Source organism: Ramularia collo-cygni (genome assembly GCF_900074925.1).
Source record: "Ramularia collo-cygni strain URUG2 genome assembly, contig: RCC_scaffold02, whole genome shotgun sequence".
NCBI classification, from domain to species: Eukaryota; Fungi; Ascomycota; class Dothideomycetes; order Mycosphaerellales; family Mycosphaerellaceae; genus Ramularia; species Ramularia collo-cygni.
In genome coordinates this window covers 241,538-258,111 of record NW_019716256.1, presented here as the reverse complement: position 1 = coordinate 258,111, position 16,574 = coordinate 241,538, and the positions used below count along the sequence as shown (strand labels likewise).

The following is a 16,574-nucleotide window of genomic DNA, read 5'->3' as shown; positions in this document are numbered from 1 at the left end:
TTTACCCACATTGCAAACTCTTGTACGAACATATCGCTGTGCAGCAGGATGCTCAGACGTGTTCCAGCTTTCAGGCCTCCACTGACGCACCCATTTGCTTCTGCGGGACGACGTGCTTCACGAAATCCCAACCCGTGCCCTCTAGAGGGATTTGCAACTGGTCTGCGAGCTCGTCAAAGACAGCCATTGTGAACCAAGTTGATTTCCAGTCCTCACCGGAGGAGCGATAGCATTTAGCATGGTCGTGATGCACTCCAGGAGCAAGAACGCTCTCGAGTCGAGGAACGTACATAGACGCCGACTCAAGGCTAGCGATGCCGGAAACAGCTCTGATCACTTCGAGCATACCGTCACGAATACCCCTTTCCTCGCCACCTTGTAGTTCAGCAAAGAAAATGTTGGTAAAGGAAACTACTCGAAGCGTAGCCTTGTGCGTTTCAAGGAACCGACCAACGTTGTCACTGTCAAGACAACCTGGCAAAATTGATGGACTGGTCAGTCGAAGCTGTTGAAGGCAGTCGAAGTGAAAATCGGAAGTGCAGAAGTAGTAGAAAAAGGTGCTGAAGGCGATACCTTGCACCTTCTCGAAGCGCTGCTCTCTGTCTGTATCTTTAGTTCCACTGACCAGCATTTGGAAGTGCTGATCGATCGCGGAATCGATTCTGACATCCAGTGCCTCCAGGTCTTGCATTCGTACTGCAAATTCGTGGAATAGTCCGCCCCAGCCGTCGTAACCCTCGAACTTCATGTCTCCGTCCGGCATGATGAGGCTCAGCCTCGTTACACCACGGCCAATGCCAATCGTCGCATCTCTGTAGTCATTGTCGTTCAGAAAGTCTAGGTTCAGCTGGCCATGCGCTAGGATCTCTAGTTTATGAACCCTCTTCGTTGCGGCTACGGGGTAGGTCTTTGGCGACCATCGGCTGTGTATCCTGGTCCACCGTACTCTGGGCCTGTCAGGCATCGACTGGTGAAGATTGATGGTGATGATGGGTGCGCATCTGGCGGCAAGTAGACCCATGATGAGCTCCGAGTCTGTCCAGAATCGAAGGAAGTCACAATTCGGATCTTCATCCTCAACCTCAACCTCATTCTCAACTTCATTCTCAACCTCACCCTCGTCATCATGCTCACCCCCATACTCATCCTGATCCTGATCCTCGTCCAAATCCCCATCATCGTTCTCGTTCTCGTTCTCGACCTCATACTCATACTCATACTCATACTCCWCCTGGACTTTCAATGTGTCCTGAATGAAAGTGTGCCAAGGATCAGCTTCCCGTCTATGTGCGTCGATGACGCCCTGCGAACTTAGGCAAAGTCCCTCGCGATAACTCGTCGAGGCATAGCTCAGGGTGTTCAAATTTGGAAGCCTGTTAAGCGCATCAAAAAGGCTTGCATAGCACGTTGGCATCCACTTCCGCCGATGGTGATCTTCGCTATAGGCCGATGGATCGTCGAGGTGGAAGCGATCTAGACCAGACATATCCTCACACAGTGGCCATGGGTGGTAATTGTCGAAACCTTCAGAGAAATCATCTGGCCGGAGAGTCTGCGTTGACTTGCCCAAGAGTATGACTTCGTTGATACTATTGCGAAACAGGTCCAAGTGACATACGTCAATAGCGTCTTGGACACGGAGTGGGTGAAGATAGAGCGTGAGGTTGCGCTGTTTGATCGCTCGGCTGCAATTGCCTGCCATCTTGCGAGAAGTCAGACGAAGAGACAGCACATCGCGCAGTCTCGCAAAGCTCGCAATATGGACTACGAGCTCGTTGGCCAAGGCGGAAAAGTTTGGCTCGGTCTCGTGTCCCATGATRGCTGTTTGAGTGATCAAAGGCAAGTGGAAGCTGAGAAACAGCAGAAGGTGGCCGTGAAGCTCTATTTGATGAAATCGGCCCAAGCTATGTTTGCGATTGTTTGTTGCGTCTTTGTATTTGGATTGTGTGAGAAGATCGGCGAAATTTCAAGTCCGTCTCAGCCTGTTCTACCGATACTCCTGGACAATGTTGCTGTCGCGATCTGTTGCAGTGAGCCATGGCCGGGATTCGAAGCTTTAGGCTGGGTCACAGAGAGCTTGAATCCATTCTCCCTGTATGTCTGCAAGGCCGTAGTTAGAGACTCGTCAACGACAGTAAACGGCGTGCCTCGTGGGCCCCGAACCATGACCTCTTGGAGGAGTGGCGATTGTTTCGGACAGATTATTGGAGACGGATTCCAAGACAAGTCAATATCTTCTTCCCAAGGATGACTTGAATGCACTTGCGTTGGATCTGACGACAAGGACCTCTCGTACCTCGCACTCCTTATGTCAATCTCTAGGCTCTGTAAAGCCGGCATATTCTCAAGCATCTTTCTCACGAATGCGATCCAACCTTCTGGACCGGGAGCCGTGTATCGCACGCTCGTTACCCCGGTGAAAGAGGGAACCGGCTTGAGTGTAGGTCCAAAATCCGAACGATAGCCTACACTCCTTACCGCAGGCATTGGTTGCTCAATAATTATCTCGGCAAACTTATGGGGAAAGCATGCGAGAAGACCGGAACAGACTTCAGCGTCTGACCACCAGACTGTTCTGAGAGCGGCACGCATCTGCGGCTGGTCAGGATTGCCAAACGAGTTCCTCCACAGATCGCGTTGCATTGCATGAGCCATGACAGTACCCGGAGTTACGCTGCAGAAGCCGGGCTCGATAGCTTTGGCTGCGTACCTGATCGTTCGCATACGAGGCAGCTTTCCCAATGCATCAACAAGCGTGACGTAGTTCTGCTCGAAGCTGTTGAACTCTGCGGCGACCAGTTCGCTGTACTCCAGCATGCGTTCTCCCTGGGCGGTGGGAGGGAACTGCGACCAGGGATGGTAGTCGAGCCGGCAGTCTGGGAACTGGTGAGATTCCCTTGTGGTCATAGTTGATTCCGAGTTCCCCAAAATTACGATCTCTGTAATATCCCTCGACCATGCAGGCACATCGCAGACATCTATTGCAAAGTAGAGACTCCGTGGATGGAGATAGAGTCTATGACGGCGCTCCTTCAATGGAAAGTCGCAAATCTCATACAGTTTTCCGCATGAAAGACGCAGTCGTAGCAAGTCTGATATGGGTGTTGTCTGCGCAATGGCCAGTATCAACTCATCCGCTAGGTCAAGAAGCCGGAAGGACATTGCGAAAGCAGGCGAACCTGGTTGTTCACCTCGCGCAGGAGGACCTCGTGAAACAGGACTGTGTAGGGTACTGGAAACCGCTGAAGACTTCCTTTACCACCAACGTTAACATGGAGAGGCGGGCGAGGAGGAGACGATCCTTCTAGCCGAGCCGGTMAATAGTTCAACCGGGAAAGGGTACCTCTACTTCGTAGTAGAGCAAAGCTCGTGTTGATTTTGGCTTTCTTGCTATACTCACACTTGGTCATACCACTGACTTGCAGCGAGTTGTGCACGACACATGTCCCGTCTTGTCACTGTAAGCGGATATGACACTCAACGGTCTCTCCCTACCAAACTGCCATGTCATTGCCTCTGTTGAGCAAGTCATGGTACGGGGACCGATAGATTTGACCCGACAGCCCCGTGCAGGGAAGATTTCCAAGGGCAGGCGGCTCTGACTTGGAAGTTGGAATGTCCAGAGAGATGGCACGCTCACACGATGGACTTGTCGTTTGATGAAGAAACGCAGAAATGCTGGCGACGTGTGGGTGTTGACGCGGCGAGGCTGGATGAAAGTTCGGATTGATCGGATCTTCGGGCTAGCGTCGATCTTCTCATCTCCATATCCGGTTCAATTCTGCCATTGTTCGTCTTATCAAGCCTCTGTCCAGGAAGTGATCAGGTTAAGTGTTTGGTTGGTAGTAGATCGGTAGGATACAGCGTTATGGGCAGAATCCGTCAACGCATATCGTCTGCTTCAGCGCAAGTGAAGTGTTTTTCGCCCCCTCGTGTGACTATTAATATCTTGCAGGGGTCCCGTTTTCTCCTCTCAACCCTCCCCGTGTTGCTCGCAGCTTGTGGCACCGAAACCTCACTCGACCTTGACGACCTTTCCATCACCACGACCTACATTCGCTTCTTGTGACCGCGTGCGATTGTGTACCTGTCATACGTGGCGCCTATCTATTCTATTCACTCGCTACAGTACACAACAGCAGACCACGAGGAAGTAATCGGAAGGCACGAGTGACACGACGCGATATTTCTATCCATCTCATCCCGGAACAGACTTCGTCTACAATTACGAATTCATCCCATCTATTCCGCACTCTTGAGCGCGCCAGGTCTCATAATACCGCTTCGTAGCCTTACATCTGCATATTCTACACGATGCGCCCCGCCGAGCTGCTCACATCCCTCCTCCTCTTCTCTGGGGCAACATCCGCGTGGATGCCAGGATGGGGACCCGTTGGTGATCTTGAGAATGCTGTTGCACCCATGGAACGACGACAAGATACTTCGAAATTCGACCTCTCCTTCTCGGGAGTGCAGGGCAACACCGCCACGACCGAGGCCTCGACGAAAGAGACGTCAACAAACAGCGATGACAAGAACGCCGAGACGACCAACACAGCCGATGAGACGGGCGATGCATCTTCAGGGAGGACGACGGGCTCCGCACGACGGACAGGGACATCTACAGGCTCAGGTACAAAGACGACTGGGAAGTCCAAGACTTACGACGCACGATTGCCCGCCGGCGGTGTCTCGATGATCACACCCAACGCCCTCTCGACGCAGTATTACAAGATCGAAGACTTCGTCACCTTTGTATGGAATTACACTTCGCTTTCCGCTACGCCATCAAAGATTGATGTGCTTGCATCCTGCGCCACAAACAACCAGCTGTATACGATTTCTTCCAATGTCTCGGTGGAGGAGACGCAGAGCATCATCTGGGACACTGGCGCTTTCCAGTCTAGTGCGACCGTCCCGCTTCTCACTGAGACTTACACCCTCATCATCCACGATGCTGCGAAAGATATCAGCGCAGCTCCCCAGGCTGGCTATCTCGGCGTGGCGAACCAGTTCACTTTTGGGATGTACACACCGAAGCCGTATGTACCCTTGAACGAGTTCAAGTGTGTGACTTGCAATAGTGCGGATGCTTTGGTGGAAAGGCAGACCCTACTCGCGCTCGTTGGAATGGCCAGTTTGACTGCCATCAGTTTTGGCTGGTTCACAGGAGTTGCAGGACTATGGTGATGTAAGAGCTTGGGCAAGTAATTGGATATGGAAAGTCGGTGATTTGTGTACAGCATGGCGTTGGGGTCATGATTTGGGGACTTTTGAATGTAGCACATTCCTTACGTGGACATAAAATAGGGCACTGATGTGTGGAGTTCTTGGACATGGTTGTCGAGGGAGGATCCTCGCGTGGCTTTGCTTTGCCTGTTAGAACATGTAATGTCCGTACAGTAACGAAAGAAAGACTGGACTGAAGCCCTCTGGCAATGGTCTCCGTGCGAGTCCGGGGTCTGTGAATGAAGCTCCGGACATCCTCGCAAACTGCTTTACCACCAAGGATGGAGACATCTTTCGTGGAGTGGATCTTCACCACCAAGGCCTCACGCCTACAAAAAGTCATATCTATGCTTTCCAGGCGAGCCATCTCCTCGCCAGCTTAGGAAATCTCTCTCGCTCCCTAACACCGGCCACCAAACTGCATGAGAGCATCTGAACGTCGCTTCTAGCGCTGCAATCTTGGAAGATCCCTCCAGACGCTCGTCGTGTCCTTACGATTGGCACATGTAACTGACTCGGAGTTCAGGCCGAGTTCTTCTTGACAATCGGTTCATCCTACCTTACCTCCGGAGGTAACGTGCGTTGAATGATGATGGTCGTCAACGACGACCAGCGTCGAATCGGGAAAATCAYAAGCAATCCTCCCAGGGCTACAAACTTGTCTCGCAGCTGGGTATGGAGTCATTCAGGTGGATGAAAACCCCTCCAATGTGTAGGATTTGCTCTCACGACATATGGGCCGTCTTTCTTGGCACTTTGAAAAGACTACATGGTCAGGACTTATGAGCAATCGAATGGCCGAACCATGTGGTAGATTGGCCATTTTCCATTTTCCATTATTCTCCCAAACATCCTCAAACCTCTCTCCACTTCATGTTGGCTCATTATCGTTCACACCTCAACAATTCCGCAGTCTGGACAGCTTCAAAAAGAGCTCTAGAATGATAGCCCAAACTCTCTTTGCCCCACCATTGTGATGATGAGTGAGCTTCAGCCATTTAACAACCATAAATGATAACCATTGGTAAGCTCATGCGTCTAGAGACAGACCTCCGACCACATTTTGCCTGGAACAGGTGTCCTAGTTCCGATCAACGACGATCTTGATGTCACTGGATTGTGCCACCTCCGGTGGTAGGACAAGGCTACTTATAGACTTCCACTTCCATCTTCTTGCTTAACATTGCCATTGATAGAGAACAATTACTATCAAACTTTTTGAACAACTTATCATCATGTCGAAGCCAATCAAGCTCTATGGACACGTTCTCGTCAGTGCACTGATCGAACCAATGTCGTCGTCTAGCAACTCACACTACGGTTGCAGGGCCCCAACCCATGGAAGGTTGCCATCATTCTCGAGGAGCTGAAGATTCCTTACGAGACTGAGTACATGGACTTCTCCGTCTTGAAGCAGGAGCCATTCATCAGCCTCAACCCCAACGGCCGTACGTCACACAACTCTTACTTTCGACAAGAGGGTCGCTCCAAAGAGACTTCGATTCCCGAACTCCTCTTCCACTCCCTCCTCAAGCATGATGCTCTCCGAGAGTCTTCACTGACAATAATCCGTGCTAGGAACTCCCGTCATCGAGGACCCAAACACCGGCATCACACTATGGGAGTCCGGTGCAATCATCGACTACCTGGTTGAAGAGTACGACAAGGAGAAGACTCTCAGCTACACTCAATCTCCACAAAAGTACCACGAGAAAGTCTGGGAGCACTTCCAGGTTTCAGGACAAGTATGAAGAAGAATATCTATCCCATAAACAACATCATAAAGTATTCTCAAACTGACATACCATCAATCCACAGGGCCCATACTTCGGCCAAAAAGCCTGGTTCACACTCGTAAGTCTCAATCAACACCGCTTTGCTCCAAGCATCCCATCCAACAAAAAACTAACCTCCAACCCTTCCTTCGTCAGTTCCACTCCGAAAAAGGTATCACGAGCGCCATTGAGCGCTACGGCAACGAAATCAAGCGCACCCTCGGCGTCATCGACCTGCACCTTTCCAAGACCAAGCAGCCTTACTTGGTCGGCGACAAAGTCTCCTATGCGGATTTGATGTTCGTGCCTTGGAACTCCATGGTGGGATTCCTGATGCAGGATGATGGATTCGAGAATGAGTGGAAGAGCAACTATCCAAAGTGCTATGAGTGGCACCAGAAGCTTGTTGCGCGCCCTGCGGTCAAGAAGGTGTTGGATGAGAAGGCCAAGATGAATGCTAAGAACTAGAGGGATGTTTTCGTAATTCTTCGCGACGGATAGGAATGATGAGAAAGGCTACGTTCATTGTTTTGGTATCCTGTGCTCTACATTTCCAAGTTGGTCTCGTCGCCTTGGTCAAGTTTCGTCCTTGGTTTTATCCTGCCCAGTGCAAAGTCCGCCATTCAGGTACAATCCGCACTTCAATCCAGCCCTGCAGGTACCACATTAATACCGAACTTGGTTCAATTGAAGCTTGAGTGCCGACCAAGTCCAGGTGGGGAGGCAGACTTCTTTCCCATTCCCAACTTCATGCAAAGGCTCCTCCACTGCCCGAATTCTACGTGCAGCCCACGTAGAGTTGCAAAACGCAACTGTTCGGTGATCAGCCGGTGTGACTCACTTGCACATCTCTACCAATTGAGAGGTCGACGAGGCGTGGATAGTGTTATACAAAGGCGCATATCCCTCCGAGGCCGTCTGCTCGTTCATTCGTGTAGCTCATTATCCGAACAAACCACCCCATTATTCATCACACAAGATTGCTGGGCGAATGTTCAACGGGGCTTCGCACCAGCTCCGGGACGGATATGCTACCCTCATGCTCCGCGCTGCATCCAGAAGTTCTCAATCCGACAACACTCTCAATCCCAGGCACAAGAACCCCATTGCCGGGATCATGAGAAGTGGATCTTCTGAGCCTGACGTGCATGCCTTCGTGGGTATTACACCGCCTTAGGTCGCATACCAATCGCTCAGAAGACTCCTTACGCCAGCCACCCTCTTCGCGATCCTCTTGCTTCTGTGGCCAAAGTATGTCCTTGAGAACCACAGCCCGGATCATCATAGTGAATATTGCACACCAGGCGATGATCAAGAGTATGGTCATAACGCATCCGAGAATCTTGATGGGCCGATTATCGAGAGCCTTTGCGATGGCAAATGTTGCCGCTGTCAAGGCCGTGTTGGGGAAGACGTATGAGTAGAATGTCATTGCAAAGGGCATTCTCCCTTTGCCCAGACAAGACCAGTGTGCACCAACGGAGACCAAGAAGAACCAGAATGCGAGTCCCCAAAGCCACAGTCCAACCCATATGCTGACGATCTTGCTTACTTGACCTGCTAGCTCGCCATTGCCCATGAATGTTGGAGAGACAATATCCGGAAGGATGCTGCCCATTGATACGATCCCGGATATGGTAAATCCAGAAGGACCCACACTCACGAACATGCCGGGACGAAGGCTCTCTTGTGGAAGCTTCTCCGTCATGAGCCTATAGATGAAGGCGGCATAGATCATGAAACTGAGCATGAAGCCGATTCCTTGGAAAACGAAGCCTCCGATTACAATTTCGAGAGCCTTGTCCGGACGGTGTAAGAGATTCCCTGCTAGAGCTCCCGCGTGAGGACCAATAACGAGCAGTGGATAGGATGGAAAGATCCATACAGGAGTCATTTGAGCGATTGTGAATGTTTGGGTGGACCACCTGCAGATTTCGTCAGCACAAATTTGTTGGATTTGCGGAAGGGCCTCATCGTACATGACAAGGTAGATGCCACAACTAAAGATAACTGCCAATCCGCAGTACACCCAGAACAGAACAGTCATCGTCGAAAGAAGCCATTCCCCGGCTCTGCCAGGAGCAAGTCCATACTGTGATATGTTCAGCAGGATTGTCCCTATGCTGATGATGCTTGCGGGAATGAACAGACTCTCAGTCGGATGCAGGATCGACTGTAGAAATGTTGAAGGATGATAATGGAAGCGGAGAGATATCATGGTGACATTAAAGATGAAGAGGGCGATGTTGAAGAGAAAGAAGACAAGGCCGATATAATACAGCCCTGGGAAACGATATGGCACTGCAGGCAAGGTCAATATAAGATGATGGAGATGTTGAGGATTGTGAAAGAYACCCACCCTGGTAGAGGACGTTAGCCACGCCACCAGTAGCCATGGTCATTGTAAACCAGGTGAAGGTGAAGTGCCGTATCCTCTCCTTGAAATGCAGGTGGTGGATGTGCTCATAGTGTTCAAACATGTTCCTGCGGAATCTGTCGGAGCTCCACTGTCTGAAGGAACCTGGTCTTTGAGCTGTTGGAGGTGGTTTCAGAGTCGATGGCGAATGTTTCTCACTCTCACTTTCGACTCCCACCAGGCGGAGTTGTGGCAGTGGTGCTAGATATGAGAAAAGTCGTCAGTCGCGGATCCTGGCATCGTAAACTCCACGCTTGACTTACTGCTTGCCGATCGCTCATGTTTGCCCCCGGCCATGGTTGGTGCTTCTCAATCTGCTGCAAGCTAGGTGAAAGCTTCGCCGATAAGATGTTCGAATTAGGGATTGAAGGAGATGCCCCAAACCGCTGCGTTCAATGGCCTGCTGCTCTTCGCCGGATGCTATGTCGCATGGTTGGGGAGTGGAATGATGATGCCGGTACAAAAAAGATCATGGCATGACGACAGGCCTCGTGCAAGCCCACCACATCGGCAGACCGGCAAGCTAGACCAGGTCAGGTACCACTGGTAACTGGACGTATTTGACATCGGATATGGCGAGCCGCGAAGGCTTGAGACGAGCTCTATAAAGGAGCTGTAGCTTCAGCTTGCATCGATTCGAGCCGTCCTTCCAGCATCCCGAGTGTTGACATGCATCTGGAGATGTCGTGGATTGTCAGAAATGAAAGCAGATGGAAGAGAAAGATGGGGTGAAAGGACCGCCATGGCGTCCGTGCCCGGTCTTGTACAAGATTACTGTACGGAGTAACCCCTCGGCGTTGATCTTACCCTCGCGTGGTACGCGTCGTTGCTCCTGTTAGCTACGCGTCGCCAAAACCAGCAGCGGAAACATGGCGCCGAGGAAGACTACAACCAAGGCGAAGGCCAAAGGCAATGGACCAGTGGCGGTCAAGTCGAGAGGAAAAGCCCCGGTGGTCATTCCATCCAGCAATGATGATGCTGACAATATCCTCACCAAACCCGCATTCAAAGCAGCCAAGACGGGAGCACGAAAGTCCACATCTTCATTTGACCGCAACATCCAGAAGCTGCTGGAGATGCAGAAGCAGTTGCCCTCTCCGGTAGCCGAAAGCTCCGCCATGGCAGCAGGCGCAAGTGAGCCGGCGGACGAAACGAATGATGCGATGGCGAGACAGCTGAAGACCCTCGACAAGCTGCTGAAAGAAGTCACGCAGTTGCGACATTCCATTCTGAGCCGTGAAGATCAGGTCATCATGCTTGGTGCTGTGCATAGCATCGACATGACTTCGGATGCCATCAATGATACGGTCAATGAGATTGCAGATACGCTAGAGACCACTTCGGCCGGGGTTGCTAGCATGGAAGCGATTATGGATGGGATTGATACCCAGACAGATACCATCAACGACACTACCTGTGATATCAAAGACACCGTCACGGAGATCAATGATACTGTCGATGAGATCAAAGACGACTTAAAGGATGTGCCAGAGACCGTGGACGAAATTCGCGACACTCTCATTGTGATCCAAGAGACAGTTGACGAGACGTCGACTAAAGTTGACACTGTAGAAGAAGCGTTGGCGATCCATGAAAACGTCAGCGCAGCACGCTACCGTTCACTTGACCATTCCATGGACATGATGGGAAAGAAACTGGACGCTCTTATCGATATGGTCCGGGCTCAGAGTCATGTTTGCAGACACTACCGATAGTAACGACTTCTTCGCTGTTCGGTTATTTCTTACCAAGAAACTTGGGTACTCTATCGTATTGTAGACTATATTGTAAAGAAGTAATTCGGGTTCCGATCACCCGCCTCTTTGACCTGCAGGACAATTAGTACAACCACCAAAAAAAAAGGTCTCGCACAGTTCTTACCTCATCCTCGGAAAGCCCCTCAACCATCCAATCCTCCTTGCCAGCCCTCTTGTTAGCATTTCGCCGCCTCCAATAAAAGTGCATACCCGTAAACAACGAACTGTTCAACCCCAACAACGCAATAGCAACCGCATACCCCTCCACATACACCGGTCCACTCCCCACGAACAAAAACGGCGACAACACCCCCGAAGCATTCCCCAGCGTAAGCTGAATCCCATTCGCGGTCGTGCGTTTCCCATATCGAGGATTGTTCGTCGACATCCAAGGCATGGCCATTCCACAGCACGTGAAAATGCAGCCTCCGATGAGAAAAMACCCTACGAGCGCCGCGGCCGGGTTGGCGTATGTGAGGAGAAGAATGTAGCCGGCAATGACGCCGAAGATGTTGAAGACGAGAAAAGGGCCGCGGATTTGGATGCTGTCGCTCCAAATGGCGCAGGAGAGGTAGACTGCTGTTCCGAGGGCGTAGATTGGGATGGTTAGACTGGTGAGAGTCAGCATTGATGCTCATATTTTTCGTCAAAGAACAACAAGAGCCGGCTACTGACCATTGGACCTCCGCGATGGAGTAATCACCCGTCTCCCGGATGATGGTGGGCAGGAAAACGCTGAATGCGTAAAGTGTGGTGTTACTGCAGAACTGACAAACGGCCATGACATAAACCTTCCAGTCTTTAAAGGCTTCCTTTGCATCCTTCATGGAGAACTCTTGGCCTGATACGGTCTGGCCTACTTCTGCCTGTCGGAGGAGAATCATATTCCGGCGGTCTTCTTCAGTCAGGAAACTAGCCGTCTCGGGATTGTCGGCGAGGACGAATGGAATGGCAAATGCAGTGACGACGGTCAAAGCTCCGTTGATCTGGAGAGAGTCAGACGCTGGTCGACATTTGCGAATTAATGTTGGCGAACCGCGAAGATCCAACGCCAGGCTCTCCATCCTGCTGTGCCCGGTGGCATCACGTATCCGGGATCACCAGGGTTCGTACTGGCGTCGTTCGGATCGTTGTCCATGAAGCCGATTCCGTATGAGACAAGACCTCCAACAGCGCCAGCTATTGCGGCTGTTGTGAAGAGATATGCCATTCGCAGGGCAATATGACGTTTGTTGTAGAATATGGTCAAGTATACCACAAGTCCAGGGAACAGGCCGGCCTCGAAGAGTCCCAAGAGAAGTCGGATCACGAGAAGACCTGTGAAGTTCTGGATGAAGGCCGAAAATGTTGCAACGAGACTGTCCATGTCAGTACATTCAGGCGAAAGGATTGAGACTCATCTGGTAGAGCCCACCCCCATGCCAGCGTCAGAGCCCCGAGATAGTATTTCGGCCTCAGCTGCTTCAGGACCATGTTCGATGGCGCTTCGAACAGACAGTAGGTAATGAAAAGGACGGAAATACCGACCTGGTACTGGCTGCCTACCAATCCCAAGTCAGACTCCATGCCGTATAGCCTGTCGAGGGATTTAGCAGAAACCCATCGATACGAGATGTGGATAGAATTGCCTAGCATTTCCAATCGAAACTCGATCCATGAAACTCATCAGGTACATCCACATCACCATTGGAATCAGCCGCATGTCCACCTTCCTCATCAACTTCTTCTCAGTTGCTTCATCCACGATAACTGGCTGGTTGATGGCATACTCGACCTGAGAGTCAGATGGACTGTCGCTATTATGCCCACTCTTTTCGCTCGCATTGGGCGGAGCAGGAGTCATGTCGCCAGTTGCAGGTCGGATGGCCTTCCGGGGAAAGGGAGCCATTGTGTTAGAAGTTTGTGTTGAGAAAAAAAGTCGTGAGGGTACCTGACATCCCATTGCTTACTTACTTCTTTTGTAGCGCTTCGCTTGCTCTACGGCGCGTAACGAGCACGCAACCTAGCTCTCCACGGGGTGACGTGCGCGATGACCCCATCTGTGCGCGAACTCCTAAGCAGCTTCGAGAGACCAAGCCTGGGTATCGCTAGGCTAGGCATGTCGGATCCGACGCACTGGTGGGACACATCAAGTCTTTTAGGGAGACATATGCGCTTATTGCCCGGTGTGCAGCACGTTGTGAGTCTTCGCCTTCGGGGCATTATTATCATCACAGATCCCTCTCCAGCTGGGCTTCGATTACACGATGCAGATCGCTTGAATGGATTTGACTCTTGCCACTCACGGGTCACGGCTATAGCAGCCCCAGAGCCCCAGCAGTCTTGCCGCATTGGTCTGATTCGAAGTCCCCACCAATCTTTTATGGGGTCAGAAGAGACGACAGGTGGAGGCGTTAGCGATGTGTGGGGCCCAAAGGCTCAGGACATATCTTGGCAGTATTTAGGTGCAAGAGGTTAAGTGGCCCGGGTCGTGTTCTCCTTGCCAGAGGTTGGGTGTTGAAACAATCCAGACCATCCGGAAGGTTGATGGCGTTCATGAGAGATTCCTGTTCATCAATCAAGGGCCGCTCTGCAGCATAAGGTACGTCTTGCTGCGTCGCCGCTTGCCAGTCTCTTTCGCCGAGTCTTGGAAGTAGTGAAAAGGCTTGCTCTACAGCCACATGCGTAACCGTCGCGTGTCATTCTGGGAATTGAGACTGACCGAGGTGGCAAAGTGCCACACTGCAGTTGTACGAGGAAAGAAGGGCTTGAGCGAGAGATGATGTTGCCGCTTTCGAAATGCATCAAAGTTTAGTCATCGTGCATAAAATTAAATGGAGCTAGCAACCTCACGACAATCGTTAGGAACATTCTCTGACATGTGAAAGCGTTGTACTCACGCATGCWGAACAACGTATTGCGGGCTTGGAGGTGCTATTTATCCACAACACATAGCCCGATTCTCGCCATCTCACTCCGCGCCATGGCCACCGTCCCTATCAATAGCACTCCAGCAGCTGGACAGCTGATCGAACACGAAGGGAAAACTTACGAGACAATCCGCGAAGGCCAGGCGTATATCCTCATTCCACCAAATACGCAAAAGCACGTGAACCCGCAGGCGAAAGACAAATCAAAGATTGACGAATCGGTCAAAGCACAGAGCGTCTTTTACAATCCCATCCAGCAGTTCAATCGGGATCTGAGTGTACTGAGCATCAAAGCTTTTGGCGAAGATTGGATAGCGCGGAAGAGGGCATATCACGACAAATTCAGGGAGAAGAACCAGCAGAAGAGAGCGGCATACAAAAAGCGGAAAGCAGATGCCGCGAACGGAGAGAAAGAGGGCAGCGCGAAGCTCAGAAAAGCTGCTGATGGGAGTCCGCAGAAACCAGTTGATGAAGCTGTGGCTGATGAGCTAGATGGAGGTGTGAGTGTAGCAGCGGGCACGGGACTGCAAGATGAGACCAATGCTGCTGCAAGCTCAGCTTCCATCGTTCCCGAGAATGGCACAAATGGACAACAGCCGCCAGCTAAAGGTGCTGAAGGCAACTCGAACGGGCAACAACATAAGCCCACAAACCCGAGTTTCCGTATTCTGGACGCCCTCTCCGCCACTGGACTACGAGCATTGCGATATGCGAAAGAGATACCATTTGTTACTTCAGTGGTGGCCAACGACATGAACCCAAATGCCACCAAGAGCATGGCATTGAACATTGAGCACAACGATCTCAAATCCTTGATTACGCCCAACACTGCCAACGCCATCGGTCACATGTATCAAGTGGCATTTCCGCCTACTGACTCGCATGGTCCTTCTCACCAAAACCAAAAGTACGATGTGATTGATCTAGATCCATACGGTACCGCAGCACCATTCATCGATGCAGCACTGCAGGCTCTGAACGACGGAGGTCTTCTCTGCGTCACATGTACAGATGCTGGTGTCTTTGCGTCAACGGGGTACTGTGAGAAGACGTACGCGCTGTACGGAGGCATGCCTGTCAAAGGCTCGCATGCGCACGAGGGTGGAGTACGTTTGATCATCAACTCCATCGCATCCGCAGCCGCTYGTTATGGATTGTCTGTCGAGCCTCTCCTCTCCCTAAACATTGACTTCTATGCGAGAGTATTCGTACGCGTTCGGAAGAGTCCAGCGGATGTCAAGTTTCTCGCAGGCAAGACAATGTTGGTCTACTCTTGTGATTATGGCTGCGGAGCTTGGTCGACGAATATGTTGGGTCGTAATGTGTCGCAAGCTGGCAAGAACAGTACATTCTTCTACAAACATACAATCGCCCAGGCGCCGACCGCAGACAGGCTATGCGATCATTGCAAGCAAAAGATGCACATAGCTGGGCCAATGTGGGGTGGTCCCATTCATAATCGTGCATTCATCGAACAGGTATTGGCAAGCTTGGAGACCGCTGATGGTGAGGTCTACCAGACAATACCACGGATTGAGGGCATGTTGACGACAGCTCTGGATGAGCTGTTGATCAACAAGGATCCGCTCACCGACAAGGACGGCAACTCTCCATCATCGAAAGAGTCCGAGCAAATGATCCCTCGAGTTCCAGCTGAAACCCTCGACCACCATCCATTCTTCATCAGTCTCTCCGCACTTAGCAAGGTATTGCACTGTATCGCTCCCTCGGACGCTTCTGTCAAAGGAGCTCTCAGGCATGCAGGCTACATAGTGACAAGAAGTCATTGCCAGCCCGGGAGCATCAAGACAGATGCGCCATGGACTGTCATTTGGGAGGTGATGAGAGAATGGGTGCGGCAAAAGCAGCCCATCAAGGAGGGTGCGCTGAAAGAAGGGACTGCAGGATGGCATATCATGCAGAATGCCAGGAAGATTGAAGAGTCTGAGACCGACACTGCCAATGGCCCCGCAGCTGACTCTGCAACTCCTGAGATCATCACGGACGGAGCTGCCAAGGTCAAACAACCGGCGGGCGAAATACAGCGGATCAATGTCGTCTTTGACGAATCGCTGGGCAGAAACCCAAAGCCTGAAAAGGGTGCGAAGAGATTGGTTCGCTATCAGATGAACCCGAGGGAGAATTGGGGGCCTATGACCAAGGMGAAGGGAAGCGGTTGAACAGGCCATTTGTTGGTGTTACTAAGTAGCACAATGAACCTTGCAGTCTTCCCTTTCTCGTCGAACGCCTCGCACCGCCGTCTGCTCTTCTCTAGTCTGGAATGCGCTGTGCTGCGAGGACAGCCTGTCTCTGTTTCAAGCCCCGACAGGGCATGCCTAGATTTGCGACATGTCGTCGTTAGCAGCGCTGGTTCCGCAGCGCACGAGTTCGACCCGTGCCGGGAGAATTCGTCAGCGCTGTGTCTGACGATGGATGTATGAGAGCGATATCGCMTCAGGGATTGCTGCTTTTGCACTCAGTGGGAGGA

General features: G+C 51.5%; 8 protein-coding genes; 4 read left to right on the top strand and 4 right to left on the bottom strand.

The window, feature by feature from the left end:
- Positions 1-70: 70 nt before the first annotated feature.
- RCC_01610 (uncharacterized protein) lies at positions 71-1,816 on the bottom strand (the record flags this gene model as incomplete). Its single annotated transcript, XM_023766904.1, has 1 exon — positions 71-1,816. One exon carries the CDS (start codon positions 1,814-1,816, stop codon positions 71-73), a length of 1,746 nt encoding a protein of 581 aa, XP_023622672.1.
- Positions 1,817-1,977: 161 nt separating this feature from the next.
- RCC_01609 (uncharacterized protein) lies at positions 1,978-3,162 on the bottom strand (the record flags this gene model as incomplete). Its single annotated transcript, XM_023766903.1, has 1 exon — positions 1,978-3,162. One exon carries the CDS (start codon positions 3,160-3,162, stop codon positions 1,978-1,980), a length of 1,185 nt encoding a protein of 394 aa, XP_023622671.1.
- A 1,152-nt stretch (positions 3,163-4,314) lies between these two features.
- Positions 4,315-5,190, top strand: RCC_01608 (uncharacterized protein; the record flags this gene model as incomplete). The annotated part of the gene is made up of 1 exon (XM_023766902.1): positions 4,315-5,190. The coding sequence occupies one exon, from the start codon at positions 4,315-4,317 to the stop codon at positions 5,188-5,190; it is 876 nt and encodes a 291-aa protein (XP_023622670.1).
- Positions 5,191-6,464: 1,274 nt separating this feature from the next.
- On the top strand, positions 6,465-7,472 carry RCC_01607 (related to theta class glutathione S-transferase; the record flags this gene model as incomplete). XM_023766901.1 has 5 exons in its annotated part: positions 6,465-6,500; positions 6,557-6,677; positions 6,808-6,974; positions 7,048-7,083; positions 7,161-7,472. 5 exons carry the CDS (start codon positions 6,465-6,467, stop codon positions 7,470-7,472), a joined length of 672 nt encoding a protein of 223 aa, XP_023622669.1.
- Positions 7,473-7,974: 502 nt separating this feature from the next.
- On the bottom strand, positions 7,975-9,717 carry RCC_01606 (related to C4-dicarboxylate transport protein mae1; the record flags this gene model as incomplete). XM_023766900.1 has 4 exons in its annotated part: positions 7,975-8,929; positions 8,984-9,305; positions 9,364-9,621; positions 9,684-9,717. 4 exons carry the CDS (start codon positions 9,715-9,717, stop codon positions 7,975-7,977), a joined length of 1,569 nt encoding a protein of 522 aa, XP_023622668.1.
- A 572-nt stretch (positions 9,718-10,289) lies between these two features.
- RCC_01605 (uncharacterized protein) lies at positions 10,290-11,135 on the top strand (the record flags this gene model as incomplete). Its single annotated transcript, XM_023766899.1, has 1 exon — positions 10,290-11,135. One exon carries the CDS (start codon positions 10,290-10,292, stop codon positions 11,133-11,135), a length of 846 nt encoding a protein of 281 aa, XP_023622667.1.
- A 65-nt stretch (positions 11,136-11,200) lies between these two features.
- RCC_01604 (related to putative tartrate transporter) lies at positions 11,201-13,020 on the bottom strand (the record flags this gene model as incomplete). XM_023766898.1 has 6 exons in its annotated part: positions 11,201-11,248; positions 11,302-11,788; positions 11,853-12,163; positions 12,214-12,535; positions 12,592-12,753; positions 12,806-13,020. 6 exons carry the CDS (start codon positions 13,018-13,020, stop codon positions 11,201-11,203), a joined length of 1,545 nt encoding a protein of 514 aa, XP_023622666.1.
- A 1,119-nt stretch (positions 13,021-14,139) lies between these two features.
- On the top strand, positions 14,140-16,266 carry RCC_01603 (related to N2,N2-dimethylguanosine tRNA methyltransferase; the record flags this gene model as incomplete). Its single annotated transcript, XM_023766897.1, has 1 exon — positions 14,140-16,266. The coding sequence occupies one exon, from the start codon at positions 14,140-14,142 to the stop codon at positions 16,264-16,266; it is 2,127 nt and encodes a 708-aa protein (XP_023622665.1).
- Between the last annotated feature and the right edge of the window lie 308 nt (positions 16,267-16,574).